This window comes from Podarcis pityusensis (genome assembly GCF_964106645.2).
Source record: "Podarcis pityusensis genome assembly, chromosome: 16".
In the NCBI taxonomy this organism is placed as follows: Eukaryota; Metazoa; Chordata; class Lepidosauria; order Squamata; family Lacertidae; genus Podarcis; species Podarcis pityusensis.
The window spans coordinates 26,482,033-26,504,573 of record NC_138041.1 but is presented as its reverse complement, the minus strand read 5'-3'; the positions used below and the strand labels follow the sequence as shown (position 1 = coordinate 26,504,573).

General features: G+C 48.8%; 1 protein-coding gene across 5 annotated transcripts in view; it reads right to left on the bottom strand.

Annotated features, from left to right (window-relative positions):
• The window catches only part of DEPDC5 (DEP domain containing 5, GATOR1 subcomplex subunit), a 50,265-nt gene that overhangs the window by 6,790 nt on the left and 20,934 nt on the right, over positions 1–22,541 (bottom strand). For 3 of the 5 annotated variants that reach the window (XM_080986160.1, XM_080986162.1, XM_080986161.1), the window contains exons 23-38: positions 21,895–22,030; positions 20,999–21,096; positions 19,916–19,981; positions 17,097–17,280; positions 15,732–15,892; positions 14,928–15,045; positions 14,331–14,498; positions 12,339–12,558; positions 11,243–11,379; positions 10,065–10,188; positions 7,115–7,177; positions 3,725–3,876; positions 2,608–2,685; positions 1,264–1,396; positions 762–870; positions 360–584 (exon numbers count right to left, since the gene is read on the bottom strand). In XM_080986160.1, the coding sequence (XP_080842286.1) occupies positions 360–584; positions 762–870; positions 1,264–1,396; positions 2,608–2,685; positions 3,725–3,876; positions 7,115–7,177; positions 10,065–10,188; positions 11,243–11,379; positions 12,339–12,558; positions 14,331–14,498; positions 14,928–15,045; positions 15,732–15,892; positions 17,097–17,280; positions 19,916–19,981; positions 20,999–21,096; positions 21,895–22,030 (2,172 nt within the window). The remainder of the gene's footprint in view (positions 1–359; positions 585–761; positions 871–1,263; positions 1,397–2,607; positions 2,686–3,724; positions 3,877–7,114; positions 7,178–10,064; positions 10,189–11,242; positions 11,380–12,338; positions 12,559–14,330; positions 14,499–14,927; positions 15,046–15,731; positions 15,893–17,096; positions 17,281–19,915; positions 19,982–20,998; positions 21,097–21,894; positions 22,031–22,541) is intronic. The other 2 variants (XM_080986163.1, XM_080986164.1) reach the window with 2 other exon arrangements.

The window sequence follows — 22,541 nt, the reverse complement described above, 5'->3', positions numbered from 1 at the left end:
ACTTTGCTTCAGGATGAGAACAGAAATCTCATGGCGGCAGCGGGAGGCCCCATTAGCTAAAGTGGTACCTCAGGTAAAGAACAGTTTCAGGTTAAGAACAGACCTGTAGAAGGAATTAAATTCTTAATCCAAGGTACCACTGTATTGCAATTAGATTTAGATTACCCAGCCCTACAATGATCCTGCTGCCCTTGAGATGTTCTGGGCTACTGCCCCCAACCAGCATCTGAAAGGTGCCTGCTTAACAGTGCCTGGTTTAAACCCTCTCTTCCTCTTATGCACACATCATGAACTCTGTGGCGTTTCTGACAGCCGCAAGGGCTAAATTCTCCCCATACCACCTGCAGCCATCATCTCACCTAACAGCGCAGCTGCCTGGCTCCGTCCTCCAAAGCTGCGGCTGAAGGAGCTGTGCCTGCTGGCGTAGGAGGCCGGGCGGCTGGGTAGCCAAGGCAGAAGGAAAGCCGGGATCTCAGAGTGGAGGAGCTCCTCGGCCACGAAGGCCACCTCAAACCACTTCCGTTGGAAGGCAGAAAAGTCGTCCTTGGCGGCCGTGTGCCACATGGCTGGCTGCTGGATTCCCACTGCAGGAAGAGAAGAAAAGGAGGAGAGACCCTGTGAAATGGCGTGTTGCGTCATCTCTACAGGATGCCCAGTGCTACCATTGCAAGACCAGCATCCCTGAGGAAGCCCCCCCCACCAAACACCCACCCAAGCCTCCGCAAGGGGTGCAAGTTGCCTTTCACCACACATAGCCTGACCTCGCTCCTGCTCCTTGTCTTCCATGATCTTGTAGAAGTAAAACCCATAGATGAAGGTGCGAAGGGCCTCTCCTGAGGCATGGGTGATGAGCTGCTCGTCCAGCATTTTCTGCAGACAGAAGCAGGGTTAGGGTCTCCAGGGCTGGCAGGAGGGCGTGTCGTCTCCAGGGCCTAGGGGGCAGGCTCACCCACCATCCCAGTAGGGGTCCTCTCAACTGCACCTTGTATTCCACCCCCCTATGACTTGAGTGGGTGTTTATGTACGCATTCAGCACTATGGGGTGAAGTGAAGAGCTGAAAATATGGCGGGGGGAGGGGGGCTCCACCTTCTTCTCTTGAACACTGCCTGGGACCCCTCTGCCCATCGCTGAAGTCTGTTGCCTTTCCTATTGCCCAAGGGAGGCACTTTTCATGCCCATTAGCACCCTGGTAAAGCAAAGGTCTCAATTGCAGCTGGTTCAGGGTATCAAGCCATACAGGAATGTGTGCGCGCTTTTCTCACCTGCATGATGTCAATGGCCATGGCCTGGGTCTGCACCCCTTCCACCATGTTCACCAGCCAGTGGACCACCTCCGCGCTGATGAAGCAGGTCGGGGAGAGCCCCTTCTGTTCTGACAGCAGCTGGATCCCTGTGCTGAAGCCCAGCGGGAGAAGGGACAGAATGTTAACACAGGCAGGGTTAATATTGTTCCCCTTGCCAGCCCTTGACATGCAGGTGTATCCACTTGTGGTCTGCTCTTCTGGAGAAGGATACTAAGACTATCTGGGCTGGGGAAGGCTGCAGCTCAGTGGCAGACCATCTGCTTTGCATGCACAAGTTCAATCCCTAATGGCATTGCTAGGTAGGGCTGGGAGAAAGACTCCTATCCAGAGAGCCACGGCCCGTCCATGTAGACGAACACTGAACAAGCTGAACCAATGGTCTAGCTTGGTGTCATGAACCGGATGGCTGCAGAGGAGTGGTGGGAGGCACCAGGTGGGGAGCCACTGAGGGAAGAATGCTCAAAGCTCAGGGAGTGGTGGTGGGGCAATGATGAGTAGTCCGAGGGAACAGACTGGAAAAAGGTGTCAGAGCTTAGTGAGCTGGAGGAGTCTGTGACAGAGAGCAGTCCAGAATCAGAGGCAGAAGAGGAGGCTGGAAAGAGTGGGGGGGGGGGGAGCAAGAGGTAAAGCTGAATCAGGCTGGCGAAGAGTCACGAGTGTCTTCCCCTCCTGCTGCAACAAACTCTCTTCCCGCCTTGTCTCCCAGAACCAGGAGAGGCAGTAAAAGGGCAGAGAGGAGGTTGGTTGAATGCACGCAGGCACAGTCTCCAATTGCTTGGGAAAAGCCCTGGAGAGGAGGGGACTTAGATGGGCTGGGAGAAGGCAGGGACTTTCAGTCTTGGCAACTGAATTTCATGGAGTAAGACCAGCAGGAATGAGCTGCTCTGTTCACTAGGCCTGACACTCAACCAAGTCTGTGGAATTCGTGCTTTTGGTAATAACGAGTTAACTCCAACTCTTTATTACTGACTGGCACGCTCCTGCGACACTCTGTTTGAGGCCGCTTCCCAGTTACACTGGCCCTTTATTCAGAAGCATGAGGACTAGAAACCTTATTTTTAGGGGCAGGGCCATAGCATCTGCTTTGCAAGCAGAAGGCCCCCAGGTTAAAGTTCTGACAGCATCTCTAGGTAGAAATGGGAGAGACAACCCCCCCCCCCATCTGAAACCCTGGAGTCTCTGCCAGCCAGTGTGGACAATACTGAGCTAGATGGACCCATGACCTGACTCTGCACGGGGTAGCTTCATGTTGACTGCCTAAGAGGAGAGAGAGAGAGAGAGAGAGAGGGAGGTTGCCCTTACGTGGGGTGCTTCATGGCTTCAAGGATCTCTATCAAAGTAGAGGATGAGGTCAGGGAACTTGCTGAGGATGGCTGAGAGCTGCAAAGTTAAAAAAACCAACACTATATAAATATATTTAACCACCAGCTCCCTAACTACTTAAGGCCCTCCAGCTGCTTCGAGCGTAAGAAAAACCTGCTGGATCAGGCCAAGCGGGGGTGGAGTGGGGAGTCCGTCCTCCCCTCCTCACAAACATGGAGGCACAGCACAGCCATCATAGCTAGTAGTCATCAGTAAGCCTCTCCTCCACGAATTTGTGCAATCCGCTTTTAAACCCAGTCTAGGTTTGTGGACTTCACTGTCTTCTGTCCCATAGTTTAACTAGCTATCTGCTGCACGAAGCAAGACTTGATTTTCTCTACCTTTGTCTCTTTCCTTAAGTCTCTCTCCATTATCAAAAGTCTGTTCTCCTTTCAAGGCCATGCCAGGGCTTTCGGAAAGCAGGAGCCTAAACATCTACCAGCTTCTGTAATTCAGGTACAGTCGCTCTGCTGCCCGTACAGATTTTACAAAAAGTTAACTCTAGACAATATAGCTGTGTCATCTCAAGTCTGGGACAGCCCGGGAGATTTATTTTATTACATTTATTTCATAAAATTTATACACTGCTTGATTTGTTTGTTTTTAAACCTCTCAAAGCAGTTTACAAAAAAGACGATCAAATTATCAATCAGAAAAACAACCACAATTTAAAACATTCAAAAAGTTAAAATAACAATAAAAAGCAGACAATAAAGATATTATTATTATTATTATTATTATTATTATTATTAAAACTTGCACCGACTCTCTAAACATCTGGATAGGCTTGTCTAAACAAAAAATGTATTTAAGAGGTGCCAAAAAGAATATAGCGAAGGTTTCTGCCTGATCTCAAGTGGCAGGGAGTTCCAAAGTCTAGGTGCTGCCACACTAAAAAAAAAAAAATCTATTTCTTACAAATGAGGAACAGTTGTTATGTGGCACAGTTCCGCTGATCAGAGTGGCCGAGTGGGAATGTATGAGGAAAGGTAATTTCGTAGGTATACAGACTAGACAGGCCCACAACGAGCCTTCTTATCTGTGGCAACCGGCTCACCTGTTCTCGACGGAACCAGATGTGGCAGATCCCTGGTCTCCTAAGTTCTGGGAGCTGGCAAAGGCTTGGCTGATGCTCCTGTCTGTGGACTGGCTTGCGTTGCTCAGCGCAATGCCTTCAAGAGTGGCAGGGGCTGTCTGATCAATCGAGACCTGAGGAGGAAAATAAAGGCAACTCCTCTGTGGGCACAATTCATTTATTTAATTTAGCAGCATTAATATAAACCGACTGATATTGAAAAGCCATATATAAATACGACATAAAAACCCAATAATTTTTTTTTAAAAAAACAACAACCTCAGAGATACAAAACATGAAAACAGTATTATAGAAACAGACATTCAGTAATTTCAGGTTCCAGTCTTCTGGATCAGGGAAAACCTGGGCAGGAAGATTAGACTTTAGAAGACACCTGGAGCAACCAATACATGATGCTTTGCCTATGGTAGAAGGAAGGCATTTCAGAGTGCTGGGAAATGCCCATTTTGGAGTCACCACGCTGTGGTATTTTGTAGAGCGCAGCACCACAAGCGCAATTCCCCAGACCATCATCGAAAGCACATGGCTGCCCCCAAAGAATCCTGGGAACTGTGGTTTGCTAAGGGTGCTGGGAATGGCCGATCTGTGGCCCCTTCCTCATTCCCTGGAGAGGAATCCTGTCGCGAGGTGATGAGAGGCCAACCTATCTGGCAGCGGAGTTCAGGGTCCACAGAAGAACATTAAGAAGAGCCCAGCTGAATGAAGCCAACAGACCATCTTGTCCAGCACCCTGTTCTCACAGGGGCCAACCACATGCCTGTGGGGTTGGAAACCTGGAAGCAGGACCCAGGCACCAGAGCCCTCTCCCCTCCTGAGGTTTCCAGCAACTGGTCTCCAGAAAGCACTGCTGCCTCCAGTTTTGCTCCTTTCTTGGGACACTTACTGCTTCCTCTCAGCTCATGGGAAGTGTTTTGCATTTCACAACTTTACTGAAAAAAACCAGAACCCTGGATTATGAAATTGTACGAGTTGCCTCTTCTGTTTAAGATAAGCCCTCAAGGGAGCCAGTGCAGTGTAGTGGTTAGTATGTTGGAGCTAGGATGTGGGAGACCAGGGTTCGAATCCCCACTTAACTATGAAGTTCACTAGGCGTGTGACCTTGGATGGGCCAATCATTGCCTCGTAGCCAAAGCTACCGTATTTTTCACTGCACAAGACGCACCCGACCATAAGACGCACCTAGTTTTTAGAGGAGGAAAACAAGAAAAAAGAAAGCAACGCAAAGCCTCTTGAGCGAAGAGGGAGGAGCGCTCCAGTTGCACTCAAGAGGCTTTGCGTGGCTATCCCTGAAGCTAGAAGAGCAAGAGCACCACTGCGCACCGATCCCTCTTGCTCTTCTGGCTTCTGGGATAGTTGCGCAGCCTGCATTCGCTCCATAAGACACACACACATTTCCCCTTATGTTTCAGGAGGGGGAAAGTGCATCTTATAGAGCGAAAAATATGGTATCTCACAGGGCTGTTTGGGGGAGGGGGTTAAATGAGGAGGGGAGGAACCATGTACGTCACCTGGAGCTCCTTAGGAGGAAAAAAAGGTGGTTTGAAATGCAATAACATAAAATTTGAGTTTTTGGGGAAGGGGAGAGGAGCTGAGATGTTCTCCTCCTCCTCTCCTCCGACCAGTCAGGCTTGCAGCTTGTGTGATGACACAGAACATCCCCCCCCCCAAGGACTGGAAAGTGGGACGATCCAAGGGAAGGCTTGGGAGTTGCGGTGGAATGAACAACAAAGAACCTTCTGGAAGGAATGCGAGCCTCAAAAGCCTCCACGTCAAAACGAGGCCAGCTGCCCCCAAAACGGATCCCATCTGCTGCTAACAACACAGTATGTCAAAGCTTTGGTAGATGAGGCACTGGGGTGCATGCGCACAAATGAAGCACTGAAGGCCTCAGCCGGCAGCGGGGCTAAGGGAAGAGAGGGAGCCATCACAGTCCAAATTAAGGTCTTAAAATTAATGATTGTCTTGAGCACCTATGGATCTGTTCCGACGCTGAGCAAAACTTCCATCTAATTTCATAAGCAATCGTTAACGGATACCATCCTCCTAATTCCTTTGAAGGGGTGGTTCAGTGGTAGAGCATCCGACTTGGACCTGGGAGACTAGGGCTCAATTTCCCACTCAACGACAAAGCTCACTGGGCCTGGCCTCAGGTCTGTCCCTACCTGTCCTACCTCACAGAGGTGTTGTGGGGATTCAATGAGGAAAGGGGGAACCATGTACGTCACCTTGAGCTCCTTGGGAGAAAAAGGTGGGAGATGAAGGCGACAAATGAATAAAATCTCAGCCGCTTTCCAAACCCTCCACCACCATCTCTAAATCAGGGTTCCGAGTTGAGAGACAATCTGTTTTTTGTTTTCCCAGAGGCGTTTCAATTCACACCACAGTCGAGTGATTTGCAACCTTCATTATCTTTCTGAACACAAGAAACCCTCTTCAGGTTATTTAAGCAGTTATTTAAGTTCTATTGACTCTTATTTCACTTTGCAAGAAGGCAACAAAAAACGATTAAAAAGGGAGGGTGGGGGAAAGAGGAACAAATAGCGTCACTGCAGCCCCCTGCCCGCCTGGGGACGGATGGCTTCCTGCAGGCCCAGCTTATGTGACACCTCCCCGCTGCCCCGCACTTCACACCCTCACACCCTCCCCCCTCACCACCTACATGACACTGTCTCAGCAGCCAGGAGGAACAGATGCTCTGCTTGGAATTGCAGAGCCAGCCTCGCCCTGGATCCCCTCCAGCCTTCTCTGAAGAGGAACGAACAGCTCTCATTATATATTAACCGGTACTGCATGTTCCCAATGGCACTTTCGTCCTCCCTCCACCTCCTGCAATTCCAGCATCCTCTGCTCTCAAAACTGTTAGAAGCAGGTCACGCACCGAAAAAAAGATCTTGCCTGGCCGCAGAAGATGGTGTGAGCCTCCTGGGATGCAGAACCCTCAGAGCCCAATAAGAGAGAGGACATCAGGCTAGTGGCCCATCTAGTCCAGCCTCCAGTTCCTCAAGGAGGCCAACCAGTTGCCTCTTCTGGGAAACCTGCAAGCAGGGGATGAGTGCAAGACGAGTCTCCCTTTCTGTGGTTTGCAGAAACTGGCATTCAGAACCATCGCTGCCAACCATAGAGGCAGAGCAGAGCCGTCATGGCTGGTGGCCACTAATATCCTTATTCTCCTCTGTTGTTTTGCCTGACCCTCTTTTAAAGCAATCCCAGCACCACTGCCTCCAGTGGGAGGGAGTTCCATAAGAACCCAGGAAGAGGAGAACAGAAGTGGTAGCAGAGGGAGAGATAATGGGGCTCCGCTAAAAAGACCAGCTGCACCAAGGGACAGCAGGGGCCTGTCAGGAAACTGACCTGCGTGTGGAAGGCAGACGCTGTGCGTGGGCTCCGGACATACTCCACAAAGAAGGTCCCATCCTGAAGGCATCAGAGCAAAAAGCCGTGGGTGGCAGCAGCAGGAACAAGATGGGGGAGGAAGACACACGTTTGTGCAGAACTGTCACCATCAGGAAGAGGAGGAAGGGCAAAGGAGGCGGCAAGGAAGGGGGAGGAAACACCTCCAGCACCCAGAGAGGGGCCTCCCCCAGGGTGAAAAGAGCAAGCACTTTGAAGCACCACATGCCGGGCCAGGAGGGCTTCAACACCCTGAAAACAAAGTCATTAGGGATCCATGCACCCTGGGAATCAAAATTCTGCACTGAAGAAAGCAGGAGCCTGCAGCATGCGTGACCTCCACATGTTGAATCTGCTTTGCTTGCCACGGGAAGAGCGAAATGACGCAGATGCTTCTTGCAGGCATTAAACATCTAACTCCACCATTCCTCTGGTGTCTGGGATTTCGTCAGGCATCTCCCGCATGCTTTCCTCTCAGGCATGAGGGCTAGAAACTTGCCCTTCAAACAAACGGACAAGCAAGCAAGCAAGCAAGCTGAGATTCCAAGCAAACCAAATTTTGTGCTCAATCCCTGTCCACATTCTGGACTTTTCCACTGCCCTGACCACAAGGTCCTAGCATAACAGCATGGGGGCTCTTAATTTCAAGAAGCAACGAAGGTTGCATAGCAATGGGAAGGCATGCAAAACACGCCCACTTTCCTGCAAGCACATCATCCATTCAAAGTATGGGGAAGGGGCGCAAGGGGGTGTCTTTCCTGGAGCGGGGAGGTCTACTGTATGTTGCCAAGGGAAACCCACAAGCAGGACTTGAGTACAACAACAGCGCTCTCCCCTTCTGTGGTTTCTAGCAACTGGTATCCAGAGGCATTTACTGTCTCCACCAGTGGAGTGAGAACATAGCCTTATCCCCCTCCATCGATTTGTTGAATCCTCTTTCAAAGACTCTCATAAGCTGTTGGCCATCATTGCCTCTGGAAGTTTAACTCTTGTGTGAAAAAGGACTTTCTTTCACCCATCCTGAATTCTCCAACATTCAGTTTCACTGTATGTCCATGAGCTGCAGCATCTCTCCTTGCCATGTATAACTTTATTTCTCAGTTTCACTGGGAGGGTGGAGTTTCTCCAGGTTTTTCACATGTGATCAGGAGAGGCCTTTGCTCCATGATGGTGCATCTAATGCCTTTCTTGGTGCAGCAGTTTCCTAGATACGCAACCTGGGTCTTAATAGCCAAGGTAACTCCTAGCATGGTGTGACTAAGCATGGGAACTGCATCAACTCCATCTTAAACCTTGCCTGAGGCTACTTTGCCAGTTGGTAGCAGAAGCAAGGCACTGGGTTTCAGCTTCAGCCCATTCTCTGCAATACTGGGATAATAATGCGATGCACTTTTAGAACTCCCAAGAGCTCCAATCCTCTGCCCTTCATAGAATCACAGAATTGTAGAAATGGAAGGGACCCTGAGAATCATCTAGTCCAATGCCCTGTATTGCAGGAGTATGCAGCTGTACCCATATGGCAGTGGTGGCCAAACTTGGCCCTACAGCTGTTTTTGGACTACAACTCCCATCATCCCTAGCTAACAGGACAAGTGGCCAGGGATGATGGGAACTGTAGTTCCAAAACAGATGGAGGGCCAAGTTTGGCCACCACTGCCATATGGGGATCGAACCTGCAACCCTGGCACCACCACGCTCTAACCAACTGAGCTATCCAGGCCGACGATGTTATCAGAAAAGGCATAGAATGCCAGCGCATTCAGCTTATTTTAATTTCAACCTGGTTAACTGCTCCGCACAGCCGATAGATCACACTGAAACACCAACGCAAAGGCCCTTCAGCATGGCGAACATTTACAAAGGCTTGGGAGGATGGCCGTCCGACATCCTTTCCAAACCGGCTCCCTGTTTCACACCTGCACCCTCTCTCCTTTAAAGGATGCACAAATCCAGGTAGCTTGGCTGACCCAGAGAAACTCCTCGTCCACCCGTGTTTTTGTTAAGTTTTGAAGAAGCCAGTGTAAAACCAAAACAAAAACACAACAGCTGGACCAAGCCAAAGGGACTGGATGGATTCTGCTGAAGTGGAAGGGCTGCAAATAGTTCCTCACAGACACTCGTTTGCACAAGGCTACGTACACATGTACAGTGGTGCCCCGCAAGACGAATGCCTCGCAAGACGAAAAACGCGCAAGACGAAAGAGTTTTCCGTTTTTCGAGTCGTTCCGCAAGACGAATTTCCCTATGGGCTTGCTTCGCAAGACGAAACGTCTTGCGAGTTCTTGCGAGTTTGTTTCCTTTTTCTTAAAGCCGCTAAGCCGTTAATAGCCGCTAAGCCGCTAATAGCCGTTAATAGCTGCTAAGCCGCTAATAGCCGTGCTTCGCAAGACGAAAAAACCGCAAGACGAAGAGACTCACGGAACGGATTAATTTCGTCTTGCGAGGCACCACTGTAAGAACACAAGAAGAGCCTGCTGGATCAGGCCAATGGCCCATCTAGTCCAAGGAGAAGACAACCACAAGCAGGACCTGAACGTAGCAGTGCTCTCCCCACTTGTGGTTCTTGAGTGTACTGCTTCTGACAGAGGAGGGAGAGCACAGCTATCACTGACTTGCAGCCGCTGATGGTCTTGTCCTCAGTGAACGGGACGAACCCCGCTTTTAAAGTCATCCAAACCGGAAGCTGTTACAGACACCACTCAAGATTCCTCATTGTGTCTCTTTACGTTTTCCCGGACGGTGTGGTCAAACCCTCTGGAATTCCCTCACACAGACAACAGAGTCATGACCCCGCATGGAGCGAGTGAGGCTACAGCTCGGCCGGAAGAGTTAGCAGATGGGTCCATGCCAGCAACATGCATGGGGCAAACGTGGCCTCTTTGAAACCAAGCCCCAGAGGCCGTGTCCTTACCTTGCGTGGACTGTCCACATATGTCGGTGTCATGGCGATGCTGCTGCTGTTCTCGGCTGGCTGGCTGGAGCTCTTCCCAGCAAGTGCTGCTGCTGCTGCCGCCGCCTGCTGCTCTCCCAGAGTCCTGGAGAAGAAAGTGTAGGCAGAAAAGAGGGATGAACTCACACTTCTTATTTGCGGGAAGTAACCACAAGAACAGTTTGGCTGCCCACTCGACCCTTTCAACCTGCATGTGTGTTTCTGCGCAGAATGTGGCCTGTTGCACAAAGTCACGTCGGTTGCTCTGGTTCAGAAATTATTGATCTGATGTGGAGAGATCTTTCCTATATGTGGAGAGATCTTTCCTATTCTAATTAATTCAAGAGGGCTCTGGAAGCTTCTCTGCGTGATACAAACAGGTGCAAGCTGGAAGTTTCTAGCTGACACGTAAGTTCCTATTCTGCCTAGAAACAAGCAGAAGGTTCATGATGTTTGGGTTATTCCTTCAGAGAAGCTGAGTACAGCTGGCTTAAACTGGTTCTGTTATCTCTTCAGTCAAGGTCATGCTGACTATAATAATAAGGCCAGAAGGAGTCTAGGTTTCACTCTTTTCTATCTCTCTTTCCTTCTGGTGTCATGTTCTGTATATAGTATGCTTAGTGTTAAGGTTTTAGTCTTATTATAAGTTACTGTTAAGTCAAGCCTGCTGCAACTGGATTTCTTATGAACAGTGCTAATCCTGAATGTATTGGATTTGTGACCGTTATGCTCATTTGCCTTCCAGTAGCAGTAAAGGTCTGCTGGATGGAATATTAATTGCCTCTAGTCTATGCCTTTGGGAATCCAGCAACGTGTTTTAGATTTTACTCTGCTAATTATATGCTGGAATTTGCTCTGGATCAATATGAGTAGAATTCATGACACTCTTTGAATAAACATACATAAATTTATTATTGTTAACATAATAGATAAATAATTTAAGGATCTTTACTATTTTATAATATGCAGAGAATTATATGTGTTGAAAAACCGGAGAGAGAAGCTGAGGGAAGTCTGGGGGTGGGTGGGTTTTTCTTGGGGAGGCGGGAAATGAAGATGATACGTTTTTGATAATTTGTTATGTTGAAATTCTCAATAAAAACTATTTAAAAAAATAATAATTCATGACACTCAACACACTGCTTAGTGTCCCAACTCACTTTTGGCTGGCTTCCATCTCCAGCAGAGCCGAGAGTGCAGAGGTCCCCTTCTTACCCAGAGGGGGAGGCCCGGACGGTTCCAAAGAATGAGCGGAAAGCGGACCCGCCATCTGCAAGCCTTTCATAGTGGTCCCTTTCTAAATAGAAAGGGATCATTGGGGGGCAATGGAAAGGGAAGAGGGGGAAACACACAGAGAAAACAAACAGGTCACAAGAACATCATAATCTGACTTATACTAAATCAAGAGTATTGGTCTGGCTAGCTCAGTACTCCCTACACTGGCTGGCAGTGGTTCCTTAGTTTTTAAGGCAGGGAGTCTGGCGATGCCAACAGAGACTGCACCTGGGACTTTCTGAATGCAGAGCCGGTATAGAAGTCTCCCCAGATACGTGTGTTTGACTCGCATGCGGCCATGCATACGTGCAGCACTGGGAAATCATTAATCGGTTTAAACTGCAAAATGGCGCAAAGAGAGCGGGAGGATGGTTAGCCTTGGCAACTTCAACCCCATAAGCCTTTGCACTGACCTTTGAGGCCTGTGGAGAGTTGGGAGTTTGAGAATGGTTTGTAGGGAGTGATTTGTGCCAGTCTGGTAAGTGCTGCTGGTTTTTAAAAGGGTTTTTTTCAAGGGTTTCCAGAGGTTTAGAGCATGTTTAGAGGCTGTCCCCACTATACACAATTTCATGCACATGTGTGTTACCTGGGAATGTAACTCCCATGTTGTGGGGAGAGGCCTGTACTCTACCATGGAGCCAGAGGTATTAAGTCACATGACGTTTCAGTAGCTCTTCAACTATAGGACTGTGATTAGAAAAATCCCTCCTCAGCTCAGTCTCCACTAGGAAATTGTTACATCAGTTTTATACCTGTTTGACTCCCATGAGAATTAAAATCTGGCAAAGGTGTGGAGAAAAAGCATGAGTGGTACAAAGACTGACTAGCATCACGAGCAGGTAGGCTCGCAAGGGAGCAGGGGCTGGCAGCAGCTCCCTGCCAAAAGTCAGCATGCAGGCCACAAGGCCCCGATACGCCTTGCAGAATGTGTGAAGGGGCCCACAAAAATTCAAAGAGCGCTGGCTCAGGTCACCGGCTCACCCGGATCATCCGGTCCGACCGGTGGCGCCTGCGGATGCGGTTCAGCCCCTCCACAAAGCGGATGAAGCCATCCAGGAGCTGCCACTCCTCCTCGTCCGAGCGAGCCTTGCCCCCGTAGACGTCGCAGTGCGCCTCGCCCTCCATGATGCGCTTCGTGGCACTGATGCAGGCCGGCAGCAGCAGGAAGCGAGTCCGCCAGAATTTCAGCGACTCAATGAGACTGGGGGGAAGCCAAGGGGGGTGGGGTGGAGAAACACATGGAAATCATAATGTGCGTGTGTCTTTGGACAATACAGTGGTACCTCGGGTTAAGAACTTAATTCGTTCTGGAGGTCCATTCTTAACCTGAAACTGTTCTTAACCTGAAGTACCACTTTAGCTAATGGGGCCTCCCACTGCCACCGCACCACCAGAGCACAATTTCTGTTCTCATTCTGAAGCAAAGCTCTTAACCCGAGGTACCATTTCTGGGTTAGCGGAGTCTGTAACCTGAAGAAGAGAAGAGTTTGGATTTGATATCCCGCTTTATCCCTACCCTAAGGAGTCTCAAAGCGGCTAACATTCTCCTTTCCCTTCCTCCCCCACAACAAACACTCTGTGAGGTGAGTGGGGCTGAGAGACTTCAGAGAAGTGTGACTAGCCCAAGGTCACCCAGCAGCTGCATGTGGAGGAGCGGGGAATCGAACCCGGTTCACCAGATTACGAGTCTACCGCTCTTAACCACTACACCACACTGGCGTCTGTAACCCGAGGTACCACTATAAAGGAGATTCCAACTAAAGATTAGGAAGAACTTCCAGATGGTAAGAGACATTCGACACTGGAACAGGCTCCCTTGGAAGGTGGTGGACTCTCTTTCACTGGAGGTTTTTAAACAAGAAGTTGGATGGCCATCTGTCAGGGATTCTTTGGCCGTGATTCCTGCTTTGCAGGATGACCCTTCCCAATTCTAAAATTTTCCGATTCTGTGTCATGTATGGCAAACGTCTGCCAAGCTGCTCAATTTGAGTTAAGTGTCAAGTCAACCAACCTTGCAAACATATTTTACAGATTTCTACACCTCTTCCTACCCATCTGCGCTCACCCCTTGCAGCCTGGCAGCAAAGGAGGAGCCAAACTCTCATTCTACTTCAGAGTTTGGGGGCCAGGAGGGGATGCTTCCTGGCCACGTGGGGCAACCAGGCAAGGGGCTGCTGGCCAGCCTGCAGCCCAGAGGTTGACATGGCTCCCTCCCCTGTACACAAGAAGATCCCCATCGAAGCATCTCCTTCTCAAGCTTGATGCAGGAGCTGCAGCGGCTGTACTGGGTTGCTGCCACACTCCAGAGACCAGAGTTGTGGGCTTCTTTTTTAAAAACAAAACAAAACAAAGCAAAACAAGTCTGTTACATTAAAAAAGATGCAGAGCAGTCACAACCAGAACACACACAAATCCAACACAAGTAAGATTTCCATGCAATACAGGGAGCAGCCAGCCAGACATAGACAAATTGCCCAAATTACTATGAGAAAACAAGTCTAAAAGTATCAAAAGAAACACTTTTATGCTGCTTTAGGAGTTCATCCTATTCTTCTGAAGAACTGATATCAAACACAGCTGGAGATCAGTGTTAAAAACTCAGATATATAAGCTAGGTACCAAATGCCTCCTTAAACCATGGTTACAGTTGCCGAAACAGAAGTTCTTGTTGCCATTTTGTGGCCGGACGGCTCAAAAGTCATATTTTTCAACGCAACTTTTTGGCTCCTGAAATTTGTTCCGATCATGCAGATAAAATATCACAGGTAGAATTCTATAGGATGTGATGAAAACAGGGAAAATCCAAGGATCCCCAGGCATGCACCTCCAGATGGTGGAGATGTCAGGCACCATCCTGGCACTCAGGCATCTTCACTTGGTCGCAAGTGGCCGATAGCCAGATGCAAAATGCGCCTGGTGAATTTCAAACATGCCTGGAGAGCACCAGGTCATTGAAGGCTGCTCAGCACTTACCTGAAATCCTCTGAACCTGCAGAGCAGATGTACTGATCCAGGTAATTCCATTTGTATTCCTCTAACCTCTCATGGGAAAACTCAACCCAGCAAGAGACAAACTCAGAGTCAGAATGGGAAGGGCACAGGCTGTAGGTGTAGTTTATCTGGGCTGATTCATACGGATACCTAAAGAGAACAGAGAAAACAAAGGCAACTCAAACCCACAAGCTTTTTTATTTTCATATTTTTTAAAGCCAAGCAGCTAGTCCACATTGGCCCTGGAGTTCCATCTGAAGATCAATACCCAGAAGATCACCTCACCCCCTATATATAACAAACCAAACACTGTGCCTTGTAGGAGAGGGACTTGTTCCATCATCCAAGGTGGAAAGGAGAAGCGTGCGAGGCTTGCAAAGTGTATGGCTGGCAACGCCCCTTGCGCTATGGCTCCCAAACCTGGAAACCTCATGCAAGGGATTCTGACGGGTGGGTGGTAAAACCCACCTCTCAATCAGATTTGACAGAAGGAAGAAAAGAAGGAAGAATGGATGGATTTTGGCCCACAGAGCCAAAAGGGTTCCTCACTCCTGACCTAAGGCTGCCGAAGTTACTCACTTTGGCAAATACCGAGTGACGGTAATGATTTTGTCCTTCAATACCACTTTGTGGAAGGTGCGGCCCATGCTCAGCCAGTACTGGTCCTCCTCTTCAGCCCGGATTCGTGACACGAGGCCTGGTTTGTAGGAAGGGTATCGTAAATAAATAAATAAATAAATAAATATCAAATATATCGTAAATAAATATATATACCGTATTTTTTGCTCTATGACTCACTTTTTCCCTCCTAAAAAGTAAGGGGAAATGTGTGTGCGTCTTATGGAGCGGATGCAGGCTGCGCGGCTATCACAGAAGCCAGAACATCAAGAGGGATTGCTGCTTTCACTGCGTAGCGATCCCTCTTGCTGTTCTGGCTTCTGAGATTCAGAATTATTTTTTTCTTGTTTTCCTCCTTCAAAAACTAGGTGCGTCTTATGGTCTGGTGCATCTTATAGAGCGAAAAATACGGTATATATCAAAGTGGTTTGCAGCAATAAAAACACAGAAGCATTTTAACTCTGTACAGTAGGCTGCTTTCTACACATGCATGCACCGCCACCATCTCTCCCCTCCATCCGGCAAGCCAGAGACACAATCGGAGTTCAATGACACATCGCAGCCAGGCAAAAACACTCCAGGAGGGTGCAAAGCAAGGCTGGTGAGGGGTGTTGCACAGGCATAGCCTGGGAAGAGGGCTTGTCTCCCACCATTGCTCAACTGCATTTCCAAGTCAGCAAAGGGCTAATCTGAACTCATTAATCTCCCTCCTTAAAATGGAGGAAGAGGAGGAGGAGGAAGAGAGGGTCTTGGGCAGGCCCTTACCTCTGCTGTACAAGGGGCTGCTGCTGAGAGGCGGCTGGACGGCTGCAGGCGGCTTCTGAGGCTTGCTTTGCACGATGAGCTGGTAGCCCTGCATAAGCCTCTGGCATATGAACTCCTCAAACACTTGCTGGGCCGTCATCTGCACACCTTCCTCGTCCCTCCTGAGAAGGGAAAAGGCAGGCAGTGAGTTAGTTGTCCCTACCTCAGGCAGCCAATCAGGCACCACCCTCTTCCCACAGCAGCCAACCAGACGGCTTTCTCCATGAAGGGGGAGGCTGGAAGATTCAGGAAGTCTCCCTTTACACAGTGCATAGCTGGACTGCGGAACATGCTGCCACAGGAGGCAGTGATGGCCGCCAGTTTGGATGGCTTTAAAAGAGGATTGGGCATACAAACAAATTCTTGTCTTATCCTTATTTTTTCTAAACATTGTTAGGTGAGCTTCCCCAAGTCCCCCCGTCTGATTTTCATTTTACCTCATCTTTAGCAGTTTCATATATCATAATTTTTAACCATTTTTTTTATCACACTTAAAGGGTAAAGGGACCCCTGACCATTAGGTCCAGTTGTGACTGACTCTGGGGTTGCGGTGCTCATCTCGCTTTAATGGCCGAGGGAGCCAGCGTACAGCTTCCGGGTCATGTGGCCAGCATGACTAATCCGCTTCTGGCGAACCAGAGCAGCGCATGGAAACGCCGTTTACCTTCCCGCTGGAGCGGTACCTCTTTATCTACTTGCACTTTGACGTGCTTTCGAACTGCTAGGTGGGCAGGAGCAGGGACCGAGCAACGGGAGCTCACCCCATTGCGGGGATTCGAACCGCCGACCTTCTGATTGGCAAGTCCTAGGCTCTGTGGTTTAATCCACAGCACCACCCGCATCTCTTTATCACACTTACTTTTACCACAAAAATCTTCACATTTGTATTGTTTATTTGTGTTAGAAAATGAATAAAAAAAAAATTGGGGGAAAAAGAGGATTGGGCAAATTTGTTGGGGAGAGGACTACTGACAGTTCCTAGTCATGACAGCTATGCTCTGCCTCCCCAGGAGGGGAGAGGGCTCTTGTTGTTCAAGTCCTGCTTGTGGGGTTTCCCAGAAGAAGGCATCTGGTTGGCCACTGTGAGGGCAGGAGGCTGGACTAGATGGGCCATGGGCCTGATTCACTAGGGCTCTTCTCATGTTCACCACCAGGGGCACTACCTGGAAGAAGCTGGCCTGGCCGTGACCCCCCCTGCCCTCCCAATTGCTTGCTATTTCTCCAGCCACTGGTGACCAGGCCCAGCCTAGCCCAGCCAGTTCAGCATCCCAAAGCACCCAATGGGACAGGGACAGCTCTCCGATTTCAGCCACAGGGTAAGTGTACCTGTCCAGATCTGCTTCGGGCAGCAGGTCATAGCACCCTTCGGTGTAGTCGTTCTGAAGGCTCTGGCGGTCCGGGAAATAATCCGTGGTGAGGGGGAGGCAGGCGGGCGTGGTAAGAGACTTCCAGTCCACCCCGACTGTACAACAGAAGCCTGGCACTACGGGGGGAGCAGACAGCGTCAGAACTGCCTCGTTTCGTCACCGGGCGGAAGGCAATGGGGGTGGGTTGGGCATCAGTGCGAGGGAGGAAGGAGAGAGAGAGAAAAAGAGAGAGGAGGAGGAGGAGGAGAATGAAGTGCCACAGAGGCAAAAAATGGGAAAAGGGAAAAGGGAAAAGGGGGAAAAAAGGGAAAAGGGAAAAGGGAAAAGGGAAAAGGGAAAAGGGAAGGAAGGAAGGAAGGAAGGAAGGAAGGAAGGAAGGAAGGAAGAAAGAAAGAAAGAAAGAAAGAAAGAAAGAAAAAGATAGATTTGCATGGGGCAGGAGAATGAAAATTGTTCAGGATGGGAAAATGAGGTAAGAGGAGGGGTCGAGGAAGAGGGGAGGAAGGTAGGGAAAGAAAGACAGAGTTTGTTAAACAACACAGTGGCCATGCCGATTCACTCCCATCATGCAATTGGGAATAAAAATAAAGTTAATTAACAGTTCAATTCGCCTTTCGATTTGTAAACTCGAACCAATACAGCAGCTGCAGGAATTAAAAAACAACAACAGCTATTAAAAGCATCCCGAGGCGAATGAATGAAGAAGTGCAGGACAACACCCGTATTCCAAGCCCAGAACAGGAGAGGGTGAAGACCCTTCCCCTCCTGTGTCAAAGTGCCAGAGAAAGAGAGGAGGGCTAAGGGAGGGCAGCAGAGCGGCCGGCACCCAGCAGAAGTTGCACACTCATTAGAGCAGCAGCAGTAGCAGCAGCAGCAGGAAAAGGAAGCATGGAAAAAAAATTTAAAAGGAAAGAATGAGCAGCACAGGGAGGTAAGAAGGGATCTGGGGGAATAGTGAAAAGGGGGATCTTGCTGGGGTGACCCTTGCCTGGAATGGGGCGGTGGGTGGAACTGGCAGGGAGGCCGGCGGAAGGAGGCACCCAGACCAAAGGCAGGCAGAGCCACCCAGTAAGAAGGCAGGCAGACATGGGAGGATATGGCTGGTGGCGCAGTGCCCCCCCCCCCATTTCCCCCTAAAGGGGAGCAGCTTCCAAGGAAGCAGAGCTCACAGGATCAAAGCCGCCAGTTGCTCCACACTCTGGGCATGGGCTGCATCGAGACTCCTCTCGGCCAAAAGCCCCTCTGCATCCCCAGCCTAGTGGCCAGGGCAGGACATTCTTTGCACCTTCCGAGCCAGCTGACAGGTGCAGAAGGAGGAGACGAAGATGGGGGACTCATTTCCCCATAGTGCCCTCTCCCACACTCGAGATGTGTAAGTCTGGCTCAACAGAATGACTGACAGAAGCCAAGCTAAGGGGAGAATGGCATCTGCACCCGGGAGAGGGTTCCTGGGGCTCATCTCCTGCTAACAAGGGTTGTCAGAGCAGCTACTTGGGCTGGTTCCCACATCCATGTGGTAAAAGCACTCTACACATGCTCAGAGAAACACTTCCCTCAAGTCCTACCTATGTCCCAAGGCTAAGCCATCAAGGGCAAATTCATGCATCGGAGTGAGCCTCGCAAGACACTCTGGGCTTGGCAGATATTATTGATCACAGAAGATGGGCACAATAAATCCAAACAGAAGGCAAATTTACACAGAGACCAACTTTTAAATGGCAGGCAGATCAAGCCCTAGGACCAAAGTTTTTCGCTGTGGAGTGGGAATTGTACTCAGGTTCCACAGGATGAGCAATCTAGCTTCCCTCTTTCCATCCCAGGGCACAGACTGTGCTCTGGTCTCCACCCAGAACGGCTGCAATTTGCAAGAGCCTCACAGCTCTCTGAGGGGGAAACGCAAAAAACAATCATAGGCCGCCTAAGCAAAATCCTTCCATTTAAGAATTTTGCAATTGACTCTGTGATTGAAGAATTGCAGCCCTTCGATAAAACAGTCCCAAAAAGGACTCTGAACGGGCAACCTGGCAAAGTCTGTGCAAGAGGGTACAGCAGTTTTCTCCATCCACCTCCAAACCTCCTCAATAAAAATTGCATTTGAAAAGGAGATGTAAAACTGCCTCTTCATTATTACAAGGACTGTCCAGCAACTTTATTACATCTGCCTTCTAAAAGATTCAATATCAAGGCACTCAATTGTGTCAAGGAGAAAGCTTTCCTGTATGTGGGAACACAAAACCCAGTTAAGTATGTCACCCTGTTCTTAGAATTAAGACATGGTGAACCCAGCAACCCAGACGGGGTGCCGGGGGGGAAGATAAGGTCCCAGGAGGGGGATGCTGCCTCCCCCAACTTCTCACAGGTCAACATTCATTAGTCTAACAATACATTTGCCCTGCTCGTGGTTCACAGATAGTAAATGAGGAGACAGTCAAACAACCCTTTGCACCAGTTCCCTTACCCAGGCAGATTTATTTTAATGCTGTGGTTAGTATTGCTCGCTCTCAGACAAATATTCTGGGATGTTCCAGACAGCTGAAGATCCGGTCACTGAGCAACCAGAAGCCTTCCTCTGTGGGACTGTGTCCCCACAGCTTCTGTATGGGAAAATCCCAGATGGAAGGAAAGCCCTATCCCAAAACTTACCACTTTGGAGAGAGGGAGCAAAAGGAACTGGAGGCGATCGGGAGCCCTTGGGACTCTGGAAGTGCTTCTCTCACTTTTGCCCTCATCTACACAGACCAACCTCCTCCTCCCCAACCCTGTCATCACTGCTCTTACTCGGATCTGGAGAGTTAGAGACGGCGCTCTCCAGGGAGTCCTTGTTCTGGCTTCGGGCATTCATTCCTGAAAGAAGGGGAAAGATATCAGCTTGCATTTCTTAGTACAGAGAGTATTGATCTTTCCTATTCTAATAATTCAAGAGGGTTCTGGAAGCTTCTGGGAGCGTCTGTGTGAAAAAAACAAGCAGAAGGTTCATGATGTTTGGGTTATTCCTCCAGAGAAGCAGAGCACAGCTGGTTTAAACTGGTTCTGTTATCTTTCTGTCAAGGTCATGCTGACTATAATAGTGAGGCCTGGGTCTCAGTCTTTTCTAGCTCTCTTTCCTTCTGGTGTGGTGTTCTGTATATAGTACGCTTAGTGTTAAGGTTTTAGTCTTATTATTAGTTATTGTTAAGTTTAAGTTAAGTCTGCTGCAACTGGATTTCTGGTTTGTGACCATTATGCACATTTGCCTTCAGTAGCAGTAAAGCTCTGCTGGATGAAATATTAATTGCCTCTGGTCTATTTTCTTGGGAATCCGGCAACGTGTTTTAAGTTTTTACTTTGCTAACTATACGTTGGAATCTACTCTGGATCAATATTGAGTAGAAATTCACCGACAAAAGAGACCTTCGCCATGACAGGAGGTGCAGAGAGGGCTTTCGTGAGCCACAGAACATTTCTAGTCCAGCCTTGTGTTCCCACAGTGGCCAAACAGATCCTCCAATGGGAAGAAGCCAGCAAGCAGGATTCAAGCACAAGAGCCCTCTCCCCTACTGAGGCTTCCAGCAACTGGGATTCAGAAGCAATGCTGCCTTTGGCCGTCATGGCTAGTAGCCATTGATAGCCCTCTCCTCCATGGATTTGTCTAATGCTCTTTTAAAGCAATTTAAGTTGGTGGCCATCACTGGTTCTTGTGGGAGTGAGTTCCACAGTTTAACCACATGGGCACTAACTGCAGGGACATAATGCTCACGGTCCCTGCAATTTGCTCTTCCATGACGAATGCCCAGACAGGTGTATGTTATGGGTCAGTTTTGGAACAGGCCTGCATCATCACCGAAGCCCGCCTGCCACCCGCCTTGTGCCAACCGTTATCACCTGTGGCATGGCTGCCAGTGAGCTGGTTAGAGTAATCTTCCATGCCACTGAAGCTCATGAAGGAAGTGCCATCATCTGGATGGTGAGCAACTCCATGCCTGGAGAGAAGGAAAGGAAAGCTTTTAAAGATAACAGTAAAAGAAGATTAAAGCATGTCAACATCTATGTGTCTGGAGAGGCTTTTAAGGGTTTTTTTAAAAAAAGGTTTTAAGCAGGTGTTTGAAAAAGGTACAGTGAAGGCTCCTCCTACCTGATATCAATAGGCAGGGAGTTCCAAAGTGTATGTGCTGCCATTTTGAAAGATTGAGTTCTTACTAATGCAGAATGAGCTGCAGCCCAAACATTTGTAGGCAAAGGCCAAGAGAAGAGTAATTTGAGGTGGCGACCAGAGAAGAATGGCAAACCAGGTTGATGGACTATGCCGAAATGGCAAAATTAACTGGGAAGCTCAGTAATCAAGAAGACCAGAACTTTAACAAGGAATGGGAAAAGTTTATAATTTATTTACGAGACCTTTGTAAACAGGTTAAAACATTAGCAGGATTTTAACCACACTTGTAAAGTTATGGAAAGTATGGTAAATTTAGAAGGATTAAAAATTTGGATAAGTATTGATATGCAGTTGTAAAAAAATATCGTTAGGACCCATGGAAGGGATGGGGGGAAGTCAGGAGATTCAGAGCAATCTCAATATTTGGGTTAGGAACTGTTTTTTGTTGTATGTTTATACTTTTAAAAATCAAATTAAAAAACTATAGCCCCCCCCAAAAAGAGTAATTTGAGGTGGAATCAGACTTGCTATGGACCTAACACCTGAAAGCTCTATCAATGAGACCCACTTTTGGTTGTAAGTTTAGGGGAAAGCGCCCCTATGTGTTCCCTTTGGGCAGCCTCACCTCCCGGCTGCCTCGTGATAGGCCAGCTCCAGCAGTTCTGCAGAGGAGTGGGTCCAGTCCCTCTGCCCACTGCCCTGCATCTCGGCCATGTTCTGACGCGTCTGGTGGTGGATCTGGATGGCTTCTCCAGAAGGACCTGCCCAAGCACATGATGCAGTTATCACTTGATTTGCCAACCAGCTCCTCCCACACTCCACACCGACTCTCCATGCCACAAGATTGCATCTGAAGCAGCAATTTCCCACCAAATCGAACACAGAGGTGGCCGAGTTTGCATTGCGTCCCCTGAGCTGTTCCTGCCACAGTCTAAAAATGTGTAGTTTGCCTGTTTTTGTTTTGTTAGTTTAGTGTGCTAGTGTTATGTAGTGTTTCTGTACTGTATTGTTCTTTTTTTTGGTAGTGTTTAAATTGCTGGAAAAGTAATAAATATTATTTAAAACAATAAAAATAAAAATGTGCAGTTTGCCAAAGGGGTGCAATCTTTCACATGAATAGCCTGAACCAAACATGAGAAGCACCTTGTTGGACCAGGCAAAGAGTTCATCTAACCCACGGTCTCAGTCTCCAGCTGTTTTGGGACTACAGTGGTACCTCGGGTTAAGAACTTAATTCATTCTGGAGGTCCGTTCTTAACCTGAAACTGTTCT